Genomic DNA, 24,978 nt, shown 5'->3' on the forward strand with positions numbered 1-24,978 from the left:
TTGCCTTGAAATTTTGTACTGTCATTTTGGCTAAGTAAATAAGTATTTTTCACAGTGACCTAGGAATCTACTGTGTTTTAAAACACTTCATTTTTTTCTGAATGCACTTTTAACAAGTCTTGTAACATCAAATTACCTCTAGCTGACTTTGGGATGCATGGAAGGGTCCCTAGAAGAACTGAAAGAAAGACATTAAGCTAGTTTCATGTGGTGTGATAAATTAGGTGGGAGGAGTTTTCAGATGAGAAATAGATCTTAAGTTATATTCTAAAGATGGAGATATTCCAGAGATTATATGGGGTTCCTAAAACCATGATATGTCCTGGTAGAATATTAGTCATATTTCTAGTTATTATCTGAAAGTGTTGCATGTCACTTCACTAACCAGGTTCTTTGTAAATTGCATTGTAGTAGGATTTAAACTTGCCTTTTTGAGACTTTTGTCACTAAGTTTAGGTATAGTTCCACTCTGATATCTTTCTACAAATGCCTCCTCTTCAAGAATATTCATTAAAAAAAAAAAAAAGAAAAGAATAGAAAAGAAAAAAAAAAGCCTTTGGATAAATGCAAGTTGCTGACTTTCAGACTATAATGCTGAACTGAGGAAAATTAATTAAATAAATAACTCTCACGGGAAACCGGATGGCTTCACAAAGCTGCTAACATAAAGAATTTGTTGCATAGGACTGAATAATGAGCAAATATGGTTATAATTTTTATGGTTTCTATCCAAAAAAATTACTGGTTTAAACCTATGTTTTCCAGGTATAAGAAAAACTGCATCAAATAGCTAGTACCTTGATAAGTTATGCCTTCTGTGAGTAAAGTGGAAACATATATCTTTTTCTCCCTACCTACCTGATCCTGCCAGTAACATATGCTTGTCTCAAAGACTAAGCCATGTATAAATGTGCATGGCCAGTACAATGAAACTGCAGATAGCTCATTATCAATAACTCAGTTATTCCCCTCCCAGGGTCACTTGATTACTGCAACTCGATACAGTTCAGTTCAGTCGCTCTGTCGTGTCCGACTCTTTGCGACCCCATGGGCTGCAGCACGCCAGGCCTTCCTGTCCGTCACCAACTCTTGGCGTTTACCCAAACTCATGTCCATTGAGTCAATGATGCCATCCAACAATCTCATCCTCTGTCGACCCCTTCTCCTCCTGCCTTCACTCTTTCCTAGCATCAGAGTATTTTCAAATGAATCAGCTTTTTGCATCAGGTGGCCAAAGTACTGGACTTTCACCTTCAACATCAGTCCTCCACTCAGGATTGATCTCCTTTAGGATGGACTATTTGAGTCTCCTTGCATTCCATGGGACTCTCAAGAGTCTCCTCCAATGCCACAGTTCCAAAACATCAATTCTTCCGTGCTCAACTTTCTTTATAGTCCAACTCTCACATCCATACATGACTAATGGAGAAACCATAGCTTTGACTAGATGGACTTTTTGGCAAAGTTATATGTCTGCTTTTTCATCTGCTGTCTAGGTTTGTCATAACTTTCCTTCCCAGGAGTAAGCATCTTTTAATTTCATGGCTGCAGCCACCATCTACAGTGATTTTGGAGCCCCCCAAAATAAATTCAGCCACTGTTTCCCTATTTATTTGACATGAAGTGATGGGACCATATTCCATGAGCTTGGTTTTCTGAATGTTGATCTTTCAGCCAATTTTTTCACTTTCCTTTTTCATTTTCATCATGATGCTTTATAGATCTTCTTCACTGACCTCAAGAGGCTCTTTGGTTCTTTGCTTTCTGCCATAAGGTTGGTGTCATCTGCATAGCTGAGGTTATTGATATTTCTCCTGGCAATCTTGATTCCAGCTTGTGTTTCATCCAGCCCAGCATTTCTTATGATTACTCTGCATATAAGTTAAATAAGCAGGGTGACAGTATACAGCCTTGACATACTCTTTTTCCTATTTGGATCCAGTCTGTTGTTCCTTGTCCAGTTCTAACTGTTACTTCCTGACCTGCATACAAATTTCTCAAGAAGCAGGTCAGATGGTCTGGTATGCCCATCTCTTTCAGCCGCTGCTCACCACTCCAGCACCGCAAAAACTGGATTGCAAGTGGTTATAGTAATCATTCTTTACATTTGTTCTTTGTTTTCAAATTGTGCTTTGTATCTCTGTGCTGAACTATGTCACTGTCAATGTCACTAGCTTCATTTCTTAAATACAGTCTCATTTTAAGAACTGTTGCCTCTTGCAGTACCCAAAAGGTAATCAGGCCTCAACAATACTTCCATGGCTAAACATCTTGAGAAAATCACATGTATAACATAAAATACTTGCAACAGTGAGATTCTAAGTATGGGAAGAAGCAATGAGGGAAAATGTCACCTGGATTGTAGTTAGCCAGAATCCACAGCGAATTTTTAATTACTGATGGGGCCTGGTCCAAAACTTAGCACCTGGAGTGGCACATCAAAATTTTTTGCCTAAACTGGATGGAGCCTCCCAGTGCCGTGGGACAAGTGTTGACAATGAAATGTTGCCCAAATCTTGGGCACATTCATGACTAAGAGGGGGAAGCCTGAAAATTGGAACCAGCAATCGCAGCCCTCCAACATGAGCTGGTCAGACGAGAAGAAGGAGAATATCTGTTATCTAGGATCATCACTCTACAGCCACTTCCTATGGTGAGCCCTGAAGAAATGCTGAGAATATAGGATCCCATGCCCCCAGAGAGCTGAAGTATATACCAAAAAAGTCATTTTACTGAGCCCTGACTCTTGTGTCTTCCCATGCATGGAAAAGTGCTCAATTCCTTAACTTGAGTCATTCTCTCCTGGATTTCAAGTGCAGAATTTTGAAGGTGACAGTAGGTGTAGAGTAGACACTTTCCAAAGAAGAAAACAAGAAGCAAAATCTCAACCTATGAAACACTGACACCAATGGTGAACACTCCCAGAACGATCCTTCTCATGAAGCAGAATGGTCACTGCCCTCTTCTTCCACAAGACTGTGGAATGGACTTTGACAGTGGGGAACTGTAGTGAGGAACTACAGCTGAATCCATGTTGGAACTGTTTCTTTGACTTGCATTTTGTTGCCATTGTTATTATAATCATACATAATGGCCTGCCTCAGAAGACCCTACCCTTCAGCCTGACTGTTAAAGTGCCTTTTCTCAGCTCACAGGGAGATAATCTGACCCTGCCCAGCTATGAAAAGAAGAAATTAACACAGACATTCCAAAGGCTGGCCCATCCTGAGATGTTCTGCAAGACTCAAGACCATTTTTACTTTACTTCCTCACTGTCTCTAGCTCTCTATTCTGCCTTTTCACTTTAGTTTCTCACAACTTCTCTCCCTCTTGCCTGGAGCCAACACACGAGACCCTACCGATGACAATGCCATGAGGGAGAAAACCTGACCGGCAAGGCGGATCAGGTTTTCAGGGGTTTCGAAAAGGCCAGCTCATGAGATCCCACCCATGACAAGGTCACGGGGAGAAAGCCTGACAGGCACGGCAGATCAGGTTTTCAGGGATTTCAAAAAGCTGCCCTCAGCGCTCACTGTAAAGATGATATCTGTCTTTCTGATGCCTGCCTCAATGGACTACTCCCTAATTTCTGTGACACAGGCAGAAGGCCTTCCCCGATCTCTTCCCAAATAAGAATCAATTTAGAACTTTAATCAATAAGTTTCCCAGGTGGTGGTATTTTATGAGATTATCCAGGGTGAAAGGAGTGTTTTAATTTAAACTCCTTTGCTGGTAGTTTGTTAGCCAAATGCATTTATGCCCTTGGTACTAATATGCATGATTGCTTATAATATCCTAAAAATAAAAAAGCATAAAGAACCTGATTATATAAAAGCCCTAATAGACATAGAGCCTTTTTAAGGGGTAAAGGAGTCCTATGAGAAAACGTAAGAAAAATTATTCTGTAGGTGGTTATTGGGTTGAGATTTGCTTGCTGTGTTTTGCTTGTTGTGTTTTGCTTGCTGTGTTTTGCTTTTAATGTGCTAAGGTAGTGTTATAGAAACCATTGTTAATATAGCTTAAGATCTAGAGAAATAAGGACTTAGCCCTAGTGTGGTAACAATGAGATGGTTGTTAACTGTCAGCCAGGAGTGCTAGGCAGAGGCGGCCTCACTGAAGCCGTAGAGTCTGTATGGGGTAAACTTCTTAGATAAACACAACTGACAACTTTTGCAGAAGGATTAATTTTTGTATTAACAAGGATATAATTCTACTCTGTACTATTTCCCTATGAGACTGCTACCATTCAGTTAAGGTCACCATAAAAACGGAAAACAGGTTTACATTCACCTGACCTGCATAAAATGTTAATGGCCCCAAGGCCAGAAGATCATGTGCTAAAAATTACTATAGAATTAGAAAGCAAAAAAAAATCCTGCTTTTCCTAAAAAACAAAACGATGTAATACTTATCCTGTGTAATCATGAGTAAGCATCTTGTACCTTGAAAACGTTCTGTGAAAGGGTGTAAAACCGGTTGTCAAAAAGTAAAACACAGACTTGGCCCTATCAAGGCTGGTCTCACGTGTCTTCTCTCTCTCTCTCTCTCTCTCTCTCCCTCTCTCTCTCACTCTCTCTCACTGACACTGTTCATCCTGAGGGTATCCCCTGGATCCTGCCAAGGCTGGACCCTGGTACCCTCTGGCTCTGTAAAATAACATGGTTTCCCAACCCTGACAAGATGGTTACTTTGAGACATTAGTCTACAATCTTCTCAGCCATCTGTCCAAATAAAGTCATATACCTTGCCTCCCTGCCTCCTTTTTCACATTCACTGGTCTGTCAGTAGCACAACTAGAGAGTCCATGTGCCATAACTAAAGATCCCGGCTATGAGGAAACAAAGATTTTGTGTGTTGCAACTAAGACCTAGTACAAATATATAAATTCATTAATAAATAAATATAAAAATACATTTTTTGTCACAAAAGCTATATACACAGTTACTTTCTTTAAAATAGTGGGCTTGTGTTTGATTGTCTCAACTTTAAACTCTAAATGCATTGCAACCTTGGTCATGAATCATTGAGGGAAACTGAAATTTTGAGTGGCCAAGATCAATAGCCTCCTTGCAATGTTTAGTTAAGGGTTGTGCAATCTAACATGTAAAAGCAGTGGTTACAGAAAAAAAAACCAGACAAGTAAAACAAAATTAGTAACTTTTTGTTAGAGACTTCTCAGCTACAAAAACCTGAATAAATTTGAGGAAACCACAGGAAGATGTACCAAGAAGGGCTTAGTGTTATTTGGAGGGAGATTCACGGGGTCACAAAGAGTTGGACACGACTGAGAGACTGAACTGAACTGAACATCAGTAATGTTTTTGTAAGATGGTTCTGCTTTTATTTATTACTCTATTGCCTACATTTTGACCAATATTAATGAGAGTTGGCATTAAAGGGCATATGAGTCCTTTCAGTAAAAAGCAATAGAATTTTTTTTTAATCAATTACCTTAAGCATGAAAACGTTTTTCCCTTCTATTCTCTCTTTTAAGTGGTGGAGAATGTCTTACAATGTTTTCTTGGCTTCTGCCATACAACAATGCAAAGCAGCCATAATTATTCATTAATCACCTCCTTTCTGATCCCCCTCCCCTCACTCCATCTTACCCCTCCAGGTCATCACAGAGTACATCTCTGCGCTCCCTGTGTTTCACCAGCTTCTCACCAGCTACATATTATTTGCAGGGAAGGAACAGAGATGCAGACATAGAGAACAGACTTGTGAACACAGTGAGGCAAGAAGAGTGCTAAGATGAATGGAAACCAACATGATTATTACAACTATTGCAATAATCTCTTAGAAGAACTAGTGTCTAATCTCCCCTTGATTGGCAGTTAGAAAGATCTTCCTAAGTTGGGATAGTCCTAGGATATACTCCTAGGGGACACGTGTTGGTAAGAGTCCAAAACGGAAACCTGGGAATGCTGGAGGTACAAAAGTACAGATGGAAGAGTGATGATTGTATGGTAAGGGGTGCTAGCTAGGATCACGTGACTACTCAAATTTATCTGAATCCGGGACTTCTCTGGTGGTCCAGTGGTAGGATTCTGCACTTTCCCTGCACAGAATACAGGGGCCATATGTGTTTCATCCCCATTGGAGAACTAAGAACTTGCATGGTGCATGGTGCAGCCAAGATAAACAAATAGAAAAAAAAATAGAAAATTCGTATCTGGATCAAAGACCAAAGACAGGAAATGGTTTCAGGATATTCTGAGATATGAAAACATTCTATCATGCAGATTTCACAGCTGAAAATATGACAGGGTAATATACAGAGGAATGTATGAACAAAGGAGATAACATGATATTGCAACTGAAAGAAAAGGGAATAAAAGGAAAATAATATAGATACTATTGTCAGTCCACGTGAACATGAAGGGAAGCGATCCTCTGAAGACGTGAGCTGAAGACACACTTGAGACAACAAGCTCTCCTCAAAGGTCTGACTTCAATATAAATGAAGGGTTCAGAGCTCTGATCTGTCCCAGGAGCAGGCAGCACTGGGTCCGTTCTCACTTAGGTGACTCAGGATCCCTGAATCTCGTTTCTTAATTTCTATACTAGTGAGAGGGTAACAGGCAGGAAGGCCAGGGGTCTCCAAATGGAGGAAAGAGGCTGCAAGTGCCAGACGTTTTTATCTCTCTTAAGTGGCAGGAGGAAACAAACCAGTGTTATGGTTTTCCTTCTCTATACAAATTTAAAAGGAGGTTTCTCTTAAAATGCTGTGTTGCCATGATACCTGGTTTCACCTGAAGCTAACTACTCTCAAACCTTGAGTTAACCAATACATTTATTTGTCTTATGGAAATGTTGTCTTAAGCTATGACTCTATCTTCAAGTTGGTTCCACCAAATGGCCCAACCTACTTACTCAGGTATCAGTTCCCCTAATCTATGTAAACGAAACTATTTGTTGGTAATCTGCCCTTCTACAAGATTCAAGTCAATCCTTTTATGGCCAGGGATGAATTATCTGGTGCCATTCTAAGCTTTATAACATTCCTTTCTTTTCATTAACAGATTGTGAGTGACTATATAACAATAATGTATCCTGCCTGAGGACAGTCTTTGGATTAAACCCTCTGGCTAATTCTGTTATCTTAAAACATAAATTATGGAAGTAGGTCTGGTCTTTACAAGGATGTATCCTGCCTGAGGACAATCTTTGCATTAAACCTTCTGGCCAACTCTGTTATCTTAAAATGTAAATTATGGGAGTAGACCTCGTGAGGTCTTTATAACCTCCAGACATTCTTTGGAGAGTATATAACTCCATTGCTAACACTAACAAAGGGGGTACTCTTTTGCCCCCTTCTGATGCCTATGTCAGAAGCTTTCTCTATCTCCTTTATACTTTAATAAAACTTTATTACACAAAAGCTCTGAGCAATCCAGCCTCGTCTCTGGCCCCGGATTGAATCTGTCTCCTCCAGAGGCCAAGAATCCCGTGTCTTATCATTCAGCAACAACCTGTCACTAGAACAAAATAAATCTTTTAATGTATTTATTTGATAAATTACCAGGAATGAAGATGGACATAAGTGAAATTTGATTAAAAAAATAAAAATAAACAAGAAAAAATGACTCTTTCACTGTTTCAGTGACCTTGAGTGAGGAAATTTATTTTTTCCCCTCAAAATTCTAAAAATTGCAAGAACTGCTCTCCAGTTTTTTTGCTCACTGGGAGAAACAGCTGAGTTAGTGAGTACATATTATATTACAGATTAAATGGGTAAAAGGGTGTCTGGAAAGAAATCACTGAAAATAAACTACTGATGTGCCTTCTCCAGATGAGTTTAAGTGGCGTTTTACCTGACCCTCCTCTTAGTACTTAGGAGAAAAAAGCCCACATTGGGGCAGGAGAAGGCGATAACTGCTTTGTGCTGACCTGCTCTTCACCTCAGAGTAATAGGAGCCTCTCCAAGGGTCTCTTAGGAAATAGTATTCCCTTGGTTAAACCACACAGTCAATCTTTACTTTTAGAAAGTAAACATTAAACTATCTCCTCCATGTTAAGGAAACAATGCGGGAGTGAGGGATATGTACCTTGGACAGCTCATCTCATTTTGGATCTCATGATAAACAGGAAAATAAACAATTGTCCCCTTGCTATATTGGATGTGCTGCAATTTCTCACTTTAAAGGTCAAATCCCCACATCCACATATGCTTCTCTTAAAACAAATATCATTATTAAATTGACAGAATGCTAGAAAAGCTTATCTCTGCCAACCAGGATACTGAAGATGCCTCCTGTTGTAATTGCGGTCATATGAGGAACAACCATTGGTTCATGATGTGTCACGCCAACAGACGCAGACCATAAAAGTGGCAGCAATTTTGCACCCTCTCCAACCACTGGGACACCCTCAGCTTCTAAAGAATAAGGGTCCTTCGAGTCAACAAGATGAAGGTTCTGCTCTTCAGTTTTGTCCTTGGTCTGCTTGTGGCCAGTCAAGGTGAAGCTCAGACAGACGCCTCACAGGTACTGGGGCATTTGAATGGTGGCCCAAGCTTGGGAGGAGGTCTTGATGTGCATCCGTGTGAGTGTTGAGGTTTGGTCATGTAGATCGTTAACTCTAGCCATCTCCCTGCAGTTCAAAATTGCTCCATTCACTGGCTCTTCACCTGCTATTTGTGATGTCTGTATCATCTCTACCATCTCTTCATTGGCTCTCATATATGTTCACTGCTGTTGTAAAACTGAAGGAAGATCTCACAGCTGTTGGATTAGGGCTCTTGCGCTTGACAAGATAGCTCAAGCTATCTCAGTAATACCTCATTTGTTTCCTTTATCTGACATGAGTTTTCCCATGATTTTATACCTAGGGCTGTGTTCATAAAGATAGGTAACTTCTGCTCAAGTGAAAGGGCAGGGAAACTGCTGAGAGTTTATGTTGGGCAGAATTTACAGAGATGGACTAAGATTTCTGAAGGGAATTTTATCTGTAGCTCACAGGAAGATGGAAATCCCATTACACGGCAGCTGATAACATAGAGAAGATCACCGAGGGCGGGCCATTCCACACTTTCTTGCGTTACATGAAGTTTGATGAAGAAAATGGCACAGCACTCTTCCAATTTTATTTCAAGTAAGTAAAAATCACCCAAAAGGAAAACACTTGTAAACCCCGGCCAAGGAGAGGGTGTCTCCTCCCTGTCTGCAGGGAGCTCTCTGGGAGATGTTGAGAGGAAGACACCCTGAGCTGTGGGGCTGAGCAGGGTGTCTGAGCTGGGGGGAGGGCAGCTCCCCTGTGAGCCTCCAGGGAATGCCCTGAAAATTCTGCCTAGAGGGGGAATCCAGAAGCTCCACTGGCATCGGCTCATTAAAGGAGAGAGGGACACGGCAGCGGGAAGAGGCTCATGTCCTTGAGCCCACAGTCCCCACCAGGGCTTGAGCCCTTCCTGCGGACTTGTAAGAGACGATTCCCACTCAGCCCAGAAGTGACAGCCTGGGGAGAGCACACAGTGAGCTCTGCCCTCGGGGCTTCCTCACGGGACATTTCATCACCACTGAGTTTCCCAAAGCCGTCAGAGCCCCTAGTGACTTTCCCAGGTGCCTTCCCAGGCGGCTGCCAATGCATGAGACATGATTTCGATCACTAGGTCAGGTAGATCCCCTGGAGGAGTGAATGGCCACCCACTCCTGTATACTTGCCTGGAGAATCCTACGGACAGAGATGCCTGGTGGGCTACAGTCCAAGGGGTCCCAAAGGATTGGACAGGACTGAGCAATGGAGGACACACACAGATCCAAGTACCATCCATGGAATGTCCACTCTACCGCAGACCATTTCCTAGGAACATGCAAGTATTGCAGAAATCAACACGTTTGTTCAGCAATTATCCTCCACCTCACCCCATCCAAAAAACAAACAAAAAAACAAACAACAACAACAACAAAAACCAGAACATGTAAACTCAGGTATGCATTGGGAGGAGTAAAAATATGAAGAAAAGCAACAACTTAAGTTGTTTCCCTTTTTCTTCATATTTTTACTCCTCACACTTGATGAAAGTGAAAGAGGAGAGTGAAAAAGTTGGCTTAAAGCTTCACATTCAGAAACCTGAGTTCATGGCATCTGGTCCCATCACCTCATGGGAAATAGATGGGGAGACAGTGGAAACAGTGTCAGATTTTATTTTTGGGCTCCAAAATCACTGCAAATGGTGACTGCAGCCATGAAATTAAAAGAAGTTTACTCCTTCGAATGAAAGTTATGACCAACATAGATAGCATATTAAGAAGCAGAAATATTACTTTGCCAACAAAGGTCCATCTGGTCAAGGCTATGTCTTTTCCAGTGGTCATATATGGATGTGAGAGTTGGACTATAAAGAAAATTGAGTGCTGAAAAATTGATGCTTTTGAACTGTGGTGTTGGACAAGACTCTTGAGAGTCTTTTGGACTGCAAGGAGAGCCAACCAGTCCATCCTAAAGGAGATCAGTCCGTGGTGTTCATTGGAAGGACTGATATTGAAGCTAAAACTCCAATACTTTGGCCAACTCATGTGAAGAGTTGACTCGTTGGAAAAGACCCTGAAGTTGGGAGGGATTGGGGAGCAGGAGGAGAAGCAGAAGACAGAGGATGAAATGACTGGATGGCATCACTAACTCGATGGGCATGAGTTTGAGTAAATTCCGGGAGCTGGTGATGGACAGGGAGGCCTAGTTTGCTGCAGTTCATGGGGTCGCAAAGAGTCAGACACGACTGAGCGACTGAACTGAGCTGAACTGATTACATATAACTGCATGTTTCATAGCATCAGTACAGTCAATTATGCCCCACCTCACACCATGCGAAGAAAACAACCCAGAACATGTAAACTCAGGTATGCATTGTGAGGAATAAAAATATGAAGAAAAGATCCAACGAAATGTTTTATGCTTGGAGATATTGATTTATAAATATATATAACTGATTATATATTATATATAACCATATGTTTCATAACATCTGTTCAGTCACTCAGTCTTGTCCAACTCTTTGCGACCCCATGGACTGCAGCACGCCAGACTTCCCTGTTCTTCACCATCCATCTTCTGGAGTTTCGTCAAACTCATGTCCATTGAGTTGGCTGTGCCATCCAACTATCTCATCCTCTGTCATCCCCTTCTCCTAGTGCCTTCAAACTTTCCCAGCATCAGGGTCTTTTCCAATGAGTCAGTTCTTCACATTAGGTGGCCAAGGTATTGGAGTTTCAGCTTCATCACTTGATAGTATACTTACAATTAAGTTTAAACCACTCATACAGGAACAGGGAGAAGGCAATGATGACCCACTCCAGTACTCTTGCCTGGAAAATTCCATGGATGGAGGGGCCTGTTAGGGTGCAGTCCATGGGGTCTCTAAGAGTCAGACACGACTGAGTGACTTCACTTTCATGCATTGGAGAAGGAAGTGGCAACCCACTCCAATGTTCTTTCCTGGAAAATCCCATGGACTGCGAAGCCTGGTGGGCTGCCGTCCATGGGGTCGCGCAGAACCGGACACGACTGAAGCGACTTAGCAGCAGCAGCATATAGGAACAGACTCAAACACATATATATCCTGTCTCAGGGGAAACATTTATCTGTTTCCACTAATTTTTTAAGAACATCTGTAACCATCCTCTTTGCAATATTTTACAATTTCTGTGTCATACGTTTAAATTTTCATGTAGCTAATCTTTCTGAAATCAATTTTGCCTGGAATAAGAAATGGCAACCCACTCCAGTGTTCTTGCCTGGAGAATCCCATGGACAGAAGAGCCTGGTGGGCTACAGTCCATGGGGTTCCAAAGAGTCGGACACAACGGAGCAACTGAACACACAAAGAGGTATAGTTACATGTAATTAAATGCACCATTGTGGAATGCACAGTTCAATGAGCTTTCACATGTTCACAATTCTTTCACCAACTACACAGTCAAGATATAAAATCCCAGGCTTCCGTTGGTGGCTCAGTGCTTAAGAATATGTCTGCCAATGCAGGAGACCTGAGTTCCATCTCGGGTCTGGAGGGACCCCACATGCCCTGGAGCAAGTAAGCCCATGTGCCGCTATGACTGAGCCTGTGGGATATATACTCTACCAGGGAAGCCACCATGGTAGCAAAAAGACACAACAGTCTCAAAAATAAAAAAAGTTTTGTTTTTCAAAGGAAAAAAATAAAATTTCTCCAGCACACCTCCTTTTCTTCAGTTCAGTTCAGTTCAGTCACTCAGTCTTGTCTGACTCTTTGCGACCCCATGGACTGCAGCACTCCAGGCCTCCCTGTCCATCACTAACTCCCAGAATTTGTTCAAACTCATGTTCACTGAGTCGGTGATGTCATTCAACCATCTCATCATCTGTGTTGCTCTTCTCCTCCTGCCATAAATCTTTTCCAGAATTCAGATATTTTCCAAGGAGTCTCTTCTGTGCATCAGGTGGCCACAGTATTGGAGTTTTCAGCATCAGCATCAGTCTTGCTAATGAATATTCAACACTGATTTCTTTAGGATGGACTGGTTGGATCTCCTTGTAGTCCAAGGGACTCTCAAGAGTCTTCAACACCACAGTTCAAAAGCATCAATTATTTTGCACTCAGCTTTCTTTATAGTCCAAGCCTCACATCCATACATGACTACTGGAAAAACCATAGCCTTGACTAGACAGAACTTTGTTGGCAAAGCAATGTCTCTGCTTTTCAATATGCTGTCTAGATTGGTCATAACTTTCCTTCCAAGGAGTAAGCATCTTTTTATTTCATGAGTGCAATCATCATCTGCAGTGATTTTGGTGCCCCCCAAAAATAAAGTTTGTCACTGTTTCCCCTGTTTCCCATCTGTTTAACATGAAGTGATGGGACTGGATGCCATGATCTTAGTTTTCTGAATGTGGAGCTTTCATCCAACTTTTTCATTCTCCTCTTTCACTTTCATCAAGAGGCTCTTTAGTTCTTCTTTACTTTCTGCCATAAGGGTGGTGTCATCTGCATAGCTGAGGTTACTGATATTTCTCCTGGCAATCTTGATTCCAGCTTGTGCTTCCTCCAGCCCAGCATTTCTCATGAGGTACTCTGCATATAAGTTAAATAAGCAGGGTGACAATACACTGCCTTGACATACTCCTTTTCCTATTTGGAACCAGTCTGTTGTTCCCTGGCCAGTTCTAACTGTTCCTTCCTGACCTGCATACAGATTTCTCAAGAGACAGGTCAGGTGGTTTGGTATTCCCAACTCTTTCAGAATTTTGCAAAGTTTATTGTGATCCACAAAACCAAAGGCTTTGGCATAGTTGATAAAGCAGAAATATTTGTATTTCTGGAACTCTCTTGCTTTTTTGATGATCCAGCTGATGTTGGTAACTTGATCTCTGGTTCCTCCGCCTTTTCTAAAAGCAGCTTGAACATCTGCAAGTTCACGGTTCACATATTTTGAAGTCTGCCTTGGAGAATTTCGACCATTACTTTGCTAGCGTGTGAGATGTGTTCAATTGCTTGGTAGTTTGAGCATTCTTTAGCACTGCCTCCCTTTGGCAGTGGAATGAAAACTGACCTTTTCCAGTCCTGTGGCCCATGCTGAGTTTTCCAAATTTACTGCCATATTGAGTTCAGCACTTTCACAGCATCATCTTTGAGTCTTTGAGATAGCTAAACTGGAATTCTATCACCTCCACCTGCTTTGTTCAAAGTGATGCTCCCTAAGGCCCACTTGACTTCACATTCCTGGATGTCTGGCTCTAGGTGATTGATCACACCATCGTGATCATCTGGGTCATGAAGATCTTTTTTGTACAGTTCTTCTGTGTATTCTTGCCATCTCTTCTTAATATCATCTTCTTCTGTTATGTCCATATGATTTCTGTCCTTTATTGAGCCCATTTTTGCATGAAATATTCCCTTGGTATGTCTTATATTCTTGAAGAAATCTCTAGTGTTTCCCACTGTATTGTTTTCCTCTATTTCTTTGCACTGATCACTGAGAAAGGCTTTCTTATCTCTCCTGGCAATTCTTTGGAACTCTGCATTCAGATAGGTGTATCTTTCCTTTCTCCTTTGCTCTTTGCTTCTCTTCTATTCACAGCTATTTGTAAGGCCTCCTCAAACAGAATTTTACTTTAATCTTTAAGTGTCCTATCTTTTTGCTTTTTCATACTGTCGTTTTCTTCACTCATCATTAAATCTCTACCCCTAGAGCCATAGATAAGCACAAATCTGCATATTCTAAACGTTTCTGGCTCTTCATGTGAGAAAATTATGCATTATAAATCATTTTTCCCACCTTCCTGCACTCAGCACAATGCTTAAAACAGTTATCAGTGTCTGCATATGCAAGGAATCACGTTTTTGAAGCCAAATGAAAGGAGTTACATTTTTCAAGCCAAATGAAAGGAGTTTGTCTGCTGAGATAAACCTTTGTGTATTTGCACTTATATTGGATAATTGTTGTGTTCCCACTTTGTGGTTGCTGTTCAGTGACTTCAATCCATTTCAATTCCCTAATGACTAAGAGGGCTTCCCTGACAGCTCAGTTGGTAAAAAATCCACCTGCAATGCAGGAGTCCACACTTAAATTCCTGGGTCAAGAAGACACACTGGAGTTTGGATAAGCTATCGACTCCAGTATTCTGTCCTGCAGAATTCCATGGACTGTATAGTCCATTCGGTTACAAAGAGGCAAACATGACTGAGTGACTTGCAGTTTCACTTTCAATGACCAAGAACACTCACCACACTTCACTGTGGGCATTTTTTTCCAAGGTTCAACAATTAATCCAGTTCTTGTAGCATTATTTCCCTTTTAGTATTAGTTTCATGAATATTATTTCCATGTGCCAAATACACCTTAATTCACATACATGTACAGAGGACATATGTGAAGCCACTTATTCTTTTATTACAGAGGTGACAATCTATAATTATCATCTATTATACACATACATTTCTTCATAATATCATATAGGCACATCATGTGTACCTAAGTGTTTGCTTGTGCTTGTGTCTCTGTGAGTGAGAAATGTGTCTGTATACGGACATGTGTCTTTCAAGTTTAAACCTCATGTGGTATTGTGATGGAGGAAGAGTGTGTGTTTGGAGAAAATTAAACTTTTTTTAATTTTGTGATTTTAGGCTCTCAGATTGTCTAATGATGGCTCTGTTGTTGGTTCTGTTGTTGGCTCTCATATTATCTAATAAGGGCTTCCCTGGTGTCTCAGAGAGTAAAGAATCTGCCTGTAATGCAGGAGACGCGGATTTGATCTCTGGTTCTGGAAATTGCCCTGGAGAAGGAAATGGCAACCCTCTCCATTCTTCTTGCCTGGAGAATCCCATGGACAGAGGAGGAGACTGGCGGGTCCATGGGGTCACAAAGAGTTGGACACCACTGAGTGACAAACACTTTCATTGTCTAATGAATCATTGCCAGGGCTGTGACAGCACACAAGGTTCGTCATGACGACTACGCCTCTCCATTCTCAGAAACTATATATATAACGGAAAATTTCATTCTTTTTCTTTTTTCCTAAAATTCTAGATTTCTCTATGTTTATTGGCTTTAAACACGACCTGTTTTATATCTACAGGCTATTGTTGGCACGACTGGTCAGATTTAGTGTGTAGACAAGCCATCCTTGTCACTTGATGGTGACTGGATCTGAGACAAGACATTTTGTCTCTTTTAAAGGTCAAATTGCTCATCCGCGCTGAGGTGATACTTGACCCATATTCTTGGGTGTCATACAGAAAGAATCCTAATTACCCATCAAATTTTTATTATCTGACTTAACTAACTTAAATATGTTTTGTTTTTAAGGGAGGATGGAGAATGCAGAGGAGACTATACCACAGGCACAAAGGATGGAGACGTTTATTCTTTTCAGTGTAAGTATGAATGCTTCACTGGAAACAGTATGTTCAGGTAGAAATCTTGGTCTCAACTTTCTTCAATAACCTGATACACTTGAATTCACCTCCTATGAAAACTCAGAGGTCAGGGACAGGAACATCTCCCCTCAATGGAGTGTTACTCAACGAGACCAGATCTAGACATCCTAGATGGTGAAGTTGAGTGGGCTTTAGGAAGCATTATATGAAAAATACTGGTGGAGGTGACAGAATTCAAGCTGTGCTCTTTAAAATCCTAAAAGATGATGCTGTTGAAGGACTGCAAGCAATGTGTCAGCAACTGTGGAAAACTTAGCAGTGGTCACAGAACTGGAAAAGGTCAGTTTCCACTTCAATCAGAAAGAAGGACAGTAACAAAGAATGTTCAGACTACTGCACTGTTGTGCTCATTTCACATGTGAGCAAGGTAGTGCTCAACATCTTTCAAGTTAGGATTCAGCGGGACATGATCCGACAACTTCCACAAATATACGCATGATTTAGAAAAGGGAGATGAGACAGATCAAATTGTCAACATTCAAGGGATCATAGAGAAAGAAGGGAATTCAAGAAAAAAAATTTTTTTTTCTGCTTCATTGACTATGGTAAAGCCTTTGACTGTGTGGATCACAACAAACTGTGGAAAATTCTTAAGGATATGGGAATAGTGAATTGCTTTCCCTGTCTCCAGAGAAACCTGTATGTGGATCAGTCAGCAACAGTAAGAATTGGATGTGGAACAACAGACTGGTTCAAAATTAGGAAAAGAATACAAGATAGTATTAACTATCATGCTGCTTGTATAACTTACATGCAGAGTTATCATGCTAAATGCCAGGCTGGGTGAATGAGAAGCTAGATTCAAGATTGCTGCCAGAAATATCAACAGCCTCAGATATGCAGACGACATCATTTTAATGGAAGAAAATGAAGACGAAATAAAGAGTCTCTTGACGATGGTGAAAGACGAGACTGAAACAGCTGGTCTGAATCTCAACATTCAAAAACACTAAGATCACGGAATCTGGTCCCCTCACGTTATGAGAAATAGAAAGTGGAAAGAGTAGAAGAAATGACAGACTATTTTCTTGGGCTTGAAAATCTCTGCGGATTGTGACTGCAGCTACGTAATTAAAGATAATTGATATTTGGAAGGAAAGCTATGACAACCCAAGACAGCTTATTAAAATACATTGATACCACTTTGCCAACAAAGGTCCGTTCTGTCAACAGTATGGTTGTTGCTTCAGTAATTATGAATGGATTTGAGTGGTGCACCATAAAGAAGGCTGAGCAGCACAGAACTGATGCTTCTGAATTGTGGTACTGGGGAAGACTCTTGAGAGTCTGTTGGACTGCAAGGAGATCAAACCAGTCCATTGTAAAGCAAATCAGTCCTGAATACTCATTGGTAGGACTGATGCTGAAGCTAAAGTCCCAGTATGTTGGCCACCTGATGCAAAGAACTGACTCATTGGAAAAGACCCTGATGCTGGGAAAGTTTGAAGGCAGGAGAAGAAGGGAATGACAGGGGATTAGATGATCAGATGGCATCATCGACTCAAAGGACATGAATTTGAGCAAACTCTGGCAGATGGTGGAGGACAGAGGAACTTGGTGTGGTGCAGTACATAGGATCATGGAGAGTCAGACATATCACAGTGATTAAATATCAACAAGAACAATGTGACTAAGCATGAGTGTAGAATCTGTATTCCATAGGGTTCTCACAGATAACTTGCAACAGGCTTAAGAACTGAGGTCTCGGGGTTTATCTTGAGATGGCACATTCGTGCCATTCACTTTTTAAAAACAATCTTATAAAATCTTGGTCCATTCAAGGTGAGATGGTTGAACTTGAACTCAAGGAGATCATCGTGATTTCAACCACCAAGGCAGCTTCTATACAAAGCAACGGGGCTGCTGGCTAAGCTTTGTATCTCTGAGCTCTTAATAATGGCCCTAAATAACATTCTTATTTTCACATGGCCTAAGGGAAACATGTTTGATTAAAATTTAAACACATCAATATGTGATCACAACCCTTGCCTCAACTAAGTAGTCACACAGTACATAAGCGATAGCCACAAATTAGTAAAATTCATGCCTGAAATATTTCCCCATACTTTGATCGATAACTTCTGGTATTTGATGTTTTCTAAAGTATGCCTTCCTTTTTTCTTATTCCCACTATATGGTTTCCTTTGGCCGAATCATGAATGTTTTCACTATGTTTACTCGTCTCCATTTTTTGTAGCCCTTTTTAGCTTGACTTTTACCCAATGACTAAACAGGGAGACAAACAGAAGTGCAAGACTTCTTGGAAGGTCTCTTGGGGACCAGCCATTGCAGCCTTCAGGTGTGTCTTGGGGACTGTGTGATGTCCCCCACATCAGGCCCTGTACCAGCAGTGGCCTTGATGGTGTCCTGATGCCCAGAAGAAAGGTTTACACACACTGTCCCATCCTTTCATGAACTATACAGTCAACTCAGTGATGATGCTATGCCCACCTGGGTGAAGCCATGGATAACCACAGGTGGTCACTGATAATCTGAGGACACGCATAATCTGACTTAAGCTGTCTCAACGTGAGCAAGGCTGCTGGACTTGGCGTGGCCTTGGGAAAATTGCATATTCTTGTCAGGGCTCTGAGACTCTGAAGCTGCTTTGGCTGCTGTTTTTTTCCCCAAGCTCACTAACAATTTTCAGTGTTTCAGACATGGGGCAGTGGTGTTTGCATGCTTCAGGGTCACTGATGGGCAGTTTTACATTTCATGTTGCTGAATAATTGCAGCAAGGTGAGACGGAGGCCAGGAGAGAGAGGATGGATGTAGAGGGTGTAGAGGGGACACACAGTAGGTCAGGGATGCTTCTTGTGCAGACACACGGGCAAGGCAGAGAGAAGGGGAAGCACTCCAGGTGGAGAAGGCGGTCACCACTAGGTGGTCACTGCCTACACGTCCCAGCAGGTAAGCTGTCTTCACACCAACAAATACAGCAGTGGGCTGGGTCACACCCCAGTCTGAGGGGCTCGAGAAATAGAATCCTTAAAGTGTTCAAAACATTGCCTGGCATGGAGCAGGCACTCAGGAACAGAAGGTGATGAATGGTAATTTGCTTTTGGTCAAGAGAAACCAATTCCACAGCTGGAGTAACAGAAATACAAAGAACTTTTGAACCTGGATTTGATCATATGTTCATGCTATTTAAAACACTGTCGGGGAATTCCCTGGTGCTCCAGGGGATAAGAATCTGCCTGCCAGGGCAGGAGACATAGGTTCAATCCCTAGTCCGAGAAGATCCCATGTGACATGGGGCAATAAGCTCATGTACCACAACTACTGATCCTGCACTCTAGAACCCCGTGCTGCAACTAGTGAAGCCCACGCACCCCAGAGCCTGTGCTCAGCAACAAGAGAAGCCACTGCAATGAGAAGCCCGCACACCACAACTAGACTCTACTCCCCAGTCACCACAAGTGGAGAAAGCCCAGGGGCAGCAGGGAAGACTCAGAAAATCAAAAATAAATACATTAATTCAAAAGCCAAAAAGTAATCTGTAAGGTTTATCAGAACACACGTTCTAGAAAGCAGTTTAGTAAGTCAGCACGGAGTGACTGGTTAAGTACAGAAAAAGTTGAGGATGAGGACAAGTCATGTCTCCTCTCCTTGCCATGGTTAACGGTACCACTCTGAGCACGCATAGCCTGAGTGGGCCCATGCATGAAGGGCCGTTCTTCATGCCCACCGTTTGTCACAATCATCTAACTGACAATACGTTAAGGTGGCACTATTTGAATCTTTTCTCTCTCTCATAGACGCGGGTCACACTGAATTTCAGGTCGTTAGAGTGGAAAACAACGCTCTCTTAGCCGATGTTATCAATGTGGATGAACATGGCAAGGAGACACAACTGGTACAATTGTTTGGTAGGTATGACATCCTATAATTCCCATTGCCACTCTCATGTAACACGTCCCCTGTCAGGACTTTCATTCAGAATATCAGGAGGTGCTGACAGGATTCCATATCCAGGGTGCGAGGCCTGCGTCTTTATGCTCACCGAATTCATGATCCTGGAAGGTAATCTACCAAGAAACAGGAGGTCATAGGGTGCAGAATATCACATCATTAGATATTTCAAAATGATTTCTTACTGTTGAAATTTTAAAATTGAAATTTTACTAGATTATTTTATTTTATATATGTCAACAAATTTCAAGCCATGTCTATAATGAGGCTGACTTTATTTCATGTTGAAAATTTTATTTAATTTTTAATTGAAGGATCACTGCTTTATCGATTGTGTTATTTTCTGCCAAACATCAACATGAATCAGCCATAGGTAACCATATGCTTGTGTGAAAGTTGCTCAGTCGTGTCTGACTCTTTGTGACCCCAGGGACTATACAGTCCATGAAATTCTTCAGGCCAGAATATTGGAGTGGGTACCCTTTCCCTTCTCCAGGGTAACTTCCCAACTCACGGATCAAGCCAGGGCTCCCACATTGCAGGAGGGATCTTTACTAGCAGAGCCACAAGGGAAGCTCATAGGTATATATATGTCCCCTCCCTTTTGAAACTCCCTTGCATCTCCCTCCCCATCCCACCCCTTGAGGTTAATGCAGAGCCCCTGTTTGAGTTCCCTGAGACATAGAGCAAATTCCCATTAGCTATCTATTTTAAATATGGTCATGTAAGTTTGCATGTTACTCCCTCCTTACATCTCACCCACTCCTCCCCTCTCCCCATGTCCATAAGTTTCTTCTCTATGTTTCTGCACTGATGCCCTGAAAATAAATTTATTATCAGTGTCTTGTTTCTAGCTTCCATATATATGCAGATTGCATGTGTATGTGTTAGTATACCGTATCAGTTTTCTGATGCATTGCAAGCCTTGGAATAGACACTTGTACGATAAATCTTTCTCCTGTTCCATGACTCAAATGCATTGTTCTTATGAACACTGACATCACCCCATCAAGTAACCAACCACACAGACGCACTAAGAGGTGTGTGTGCCATGGAGACAACAGGGGTCTATTTCAGAAAAGGCGGTGGGGTAGAGTGGTAGGTTGATGAAAGAGTAAGTCACCCCCGGTTATTATGTGTGATGAGGTGAATGTGTCCATGGAAACGGAGAAAGTTGTTTCCTACTAAGTTTGGTGTACAAACAGATATGTGTGGCAGGTACATATATGAGGAAGGCGGGAGAAGCACATAGACTCCATATTAGGATGGACTGGGCTCCAAGTTCATGGAGATCCTGGCAAGTCTTTGTGGTCCAGCTCCTGATGGTGAGGAGTAGGGTGCCCTGCTCACCAAGTTGGACTGGGGTCAATTCTTAAGACAGAAAGCACTTGTCTGTGTTGTGGGAACTGTTTGAAGCTCTTAGATTATACAAGTGAACATCTAATTGCACGTTCCATTTCTTTTCTGTAGATTGAGAGATTTCTGTGGGTTTCCAGGGGTCGATAATTCTGCTTTTTGCATGGTGATTTTATAGGCATAGGAGATGATGTTGGACCAAAATGCAAAGAAGAGTTCTACAACATGGTGAGAGAAAAAGGGATTCCAGAAGAAAATATCCTGAACTTCATCGATCAGGGTAAAGGAATTATACTTTTTCCCCTGACCATACCATTCACCTGGCATAGCAATATAAGAAAACAAATCAACTTATTCAAAATTTCTTCTTCCACAAGTAATATCTTTTTAAAGATCTGTTATTACAAGAAAGAAAGGAAGGAAGGAGGGAAGAAAGGATGAAAGAAAGAAAACTTGGAAATGCTGGGGAATGTTAGTTACCAGCAGCTCTTTTATTTCTCCCGTTTTGTTTTTCCCCAGATGACTGTCCAGAGGAGTGGGAAAAAAAGTGACTCTGACACTTTTGTAAGTAAACACAGTCCATTATTAATGCCGCCCCTTCCAGATGAAGTAATAAGGTCATACTGTCTTTTCATATGTGTGAAATGTTTGTTCCAACAATTTAATTGTGTCACTAAAGAATTTTTTGTTACATAATTTCGCTGCTCTCGAGTCATATTATTGCAAACAGTTTGGTTGATTAATGCCAAGAAGCTGTAGTGAGAGAGTCTTATCCTGCAGGAATCTTGCAGACCAGAGTCATCAAAGAGAAGCAGAAATCCCCACAAGCTGGTGGAAATTATTAGTGTTCCCATCAGTCCTCACCTTGTGGTTGTACACACACATTCATCCTCTGAGAAAATCGGTGTTAAAGAGTGCTCTGCTTCCCTGATATCTCAGTTGGTAAAGAATCAGCCTGCAATGCATGAGACACAGGTTCGATTCCTTGGTTGGGAAGATCTGCTGGAGAAGGGCTAGGCTACCCACTCCAATATTCTTGGGCTTCCTTTGTGGCTCAGCTGGGAAGACCTGGGTTTGATCCCTGGGTTGAGAAGATCCCCTGTAGAAGGGAAAGTCTTCTCCAGTATTCTGGCCTGGAGAATTCCGTGGACTGTCATGGTCCATGGGATTACAAGGAATTGGACACGACTGAGAGACTTCCACTTGCATGCTTTCTGCAAGACCAGTGTTTGATTTCATATGATTCTGACAGAACCAGTAAATGGCTTCCAACCACACTGTCTGAAATATGCATTTGCAATATATTCCTAAGCAGAAGATGTTCCAAATGTGAGATATTTAAACTTTCTAAACTAATACAGTCTCCAGAAATGACACTGATCACTGATCTAAAGTATGGTTTTTAATGTTCTGTCGAGAAAGAATCTTAACAAAAAGAACGACTGAAAGTACTACCGTGCAGGTGAATGTGAGAACAAAGAGGTGGTACATATATTCAATGGAACATTACTCAGCCAGGAAAAGAAGGAAATAGGTCTACTTACAGCAACATGGATAGACCTAGATAGTGTCATGCTGGGTGAAATAAGTCAGAAAGAGAAAGACAAATACCATAAATATCACTTATAGTTTTCAGTTCATTTCACTGGTTGTCATACCCAACTCTTTGTGACCCTATGGACTGCGATATGCTAGATTTCCATGTCCATCATGAACTCCCAGAGCTTGTTCTAACTCATGTCCATTGAGTCGGTGATGTCATCCAACCATCTGATGCGCTCTCATCCCCTTCTCCTCCCGCCTTCACTCATTTCCAGCATCAGGATCTTTCAAAATGGGTCCTTTTTTGCATCAGGTGGCCAAAGTATTGGAGTTTCAGCTTCAGCATCAGTCCTTCCAATGAATATTCAGAGCTGATTTCCTTTAGGATGAACTGGTTGAATCTCCTTGCAGTCCAAGGGACTCTCAAAAGTCTTCTCCAACACCACAGTTCAAAAGCATCAATTCTTCAGCACTCAGCTTTCCTGATAGTCCACCTCTCACTTTAGTGGAGGTAAAACGCCATGGTTCAGATGGTCATGAACCTGCCAAGAGTGCAGGAGACCTGCATTCGATCTTTGGGTCAGGAAGATCCCCTGGAGAGTGAAATCACAACACACTCCAGTATTCTTGCCTGGAGCATCTCCATAGACAGAGGAACTTGGTGGGCTGTAGTCCATGGGGTCACGAAGAGTCGGGCATGACACAGTGACTTTCACTTTCACATAGATATCACTTCTCCATGGAATTTAAAAAATGACATGTAGGAACTTATTTACAGACAGAAACAGACTCACAGACGTGGAAAACAGACTTGTGGGTGCCAAGTCGGAGGGTGTTGGGAAGAGAAGGGTTGGGAGGTTTGTGGTTGAAAAGTGAATGTGAAAGAAAGATTAGTTGCTCATCCGTGTCTGACTCTGTGCAACCAAATGGAACATAGCCCTCCAGGCTCCTCTGTCCATGGGATTCTCCAGGCAAAATTACTGACGAGGGCAGCCATTTCCTCCTATAGAGGATCTCACCAACACAGGGATGAAAACTGGGTCTCCTGAATTGCAGGCAGATCCTTACTATCTGAGAAGTTTGGGGTTAGTAGATGCAAACTATTATATACAAGATGGTTAGAGAACAAAGTCCAACTGCATAGCACAGGAGACTAGACACAATAATCTGTAAAGACCTAAATGGGAAAAGAATCTGAAAAAGAATAGATACTAACTTTTGCATGTGTAATCACTTGGCTGTACACCTGAAAGTAATGTAACTTTGGTAAGCAACTATGCTCTAATATTTTAAAAAGTAAAAAAAAAAAAAAATAATTCTTGAGGACCAAAATGACAAAAGTTGCAGGATTAGAGTTGCTTGCTCCAGTTACAGAGCCTAATAATCATCTTTAGATGAAGCACCAGCATGTACATGCATTGTGAAATCATTACTCATAGACTCAATGCCCAAGGGTAAATCTCCAACCATATGTACATCCTGGGGACAATACCACAGGGAACCTGCCAACCCAGAGATGTGCAGTGTTGAGGTCCACCTGGAATCGGACATTGGATCAGCTAACAGCTCCCTGTACCCTGGACAGCCTATTGCCTGAGGTTCACCCCTGTCAGCCATCACACAGTCGAATCTACTAAACCTTTGGTTCTGTTTTATTCACCTACAGAAAGAGTCACTGACCAGACACATCCTTATCTCCATGGAATCAAGATCAGCAACACGAAGATGACTTTCCTGCTTCCTGAGTAACATGATCCTTCTCTTTTCACACTCACATTCCCTCTCCCATCTCATCTCTCCTGGTCACTAAATCATGTCCTGGTTGGTGTTACTTGACTTCTGAAGGTTTAAATAAATCGATTAAATGTTTGCCCTGCACACGCATGTCTGTGCAAAAGTCGCCTCATTTAAAACACACAAATGTCCACATTAAGTAAACAGGAAACTGTGCCTTTCATCGGACAGGGGTTCATCAGTGACAATCCTTATGAAAATTTGATCAACATGCCCTCAGGTGTCCAGAGAAGAGAGAGAAAATAGACTAAACCATCATGGGACAGGGTTATGGATCCTCTTATGGTAGAGGCTTCCCTGGTGGCTCATAAGGTAAAAAATCTGCCTGCAATGCAGAAGACCCAGGTTCTACCCTTGGGTCAGGAAGATCCTCTGGATGAGGAAATGTTAACCCACTCCAGTATTTCCTGAAGAATGCCACTGACAGAGGAACCTGGTTGGCTACAATCCGTAGGATAATA

General features: G+C 41.8%; 1 protein-coding gene across 1 annotated transcript; it reads left to right on the forward strand.

Moving 5' to 3' along the window:
• The first annotated feature begins 8,331 nt into the window (after nucleotides 1-8,331).
• On the forward strand, nucleotides 8,332-24,601 carry LOC122435890 (odorant-binding protein-like). The gene is made up of 7 exons (XM_043459988.1): nucleotides 8,332-8,489; nucleotides 8,957-9,096; nucleotides 15,783-15,850; nucleotides 19,672-19,782; nucleotides 21,360-21,461; nucleotides 21,701-21,745; nucleotides 24,390-24,601. The coding sequence occupies exons 1-6, from the start codon at nucleotides 8,412-8,414 to the stop codon at nucleotides 21,730-21,732; spliced, it is 531 nt and encodes a 176-aa protein (XP_043315923.1). The 5' UTR covers nucleotides 8,332-8,411; the 3' UTR covers nucleotides 21,733-21,745; nucleotides 24,390-24,601.
• Nucleotides 24,602-24,978: the final 377 nt, after the last annotated feature.

This window comes from Cervus canadensis, chromosome X (genome assembly GCF_019320065.1).
Source record: "Cervus canadensis isolate Bull #8, Minnesota chromosome X, ASM1932006v1, whole genome shotgun sequence".
In the NCBI taxonomy this organism is placed as follows: Eukaryota; Metazoa; Chordata; class Mammalia; order Artiodactyla; family Cervidae; genus Cervus; species Cervus canadensis.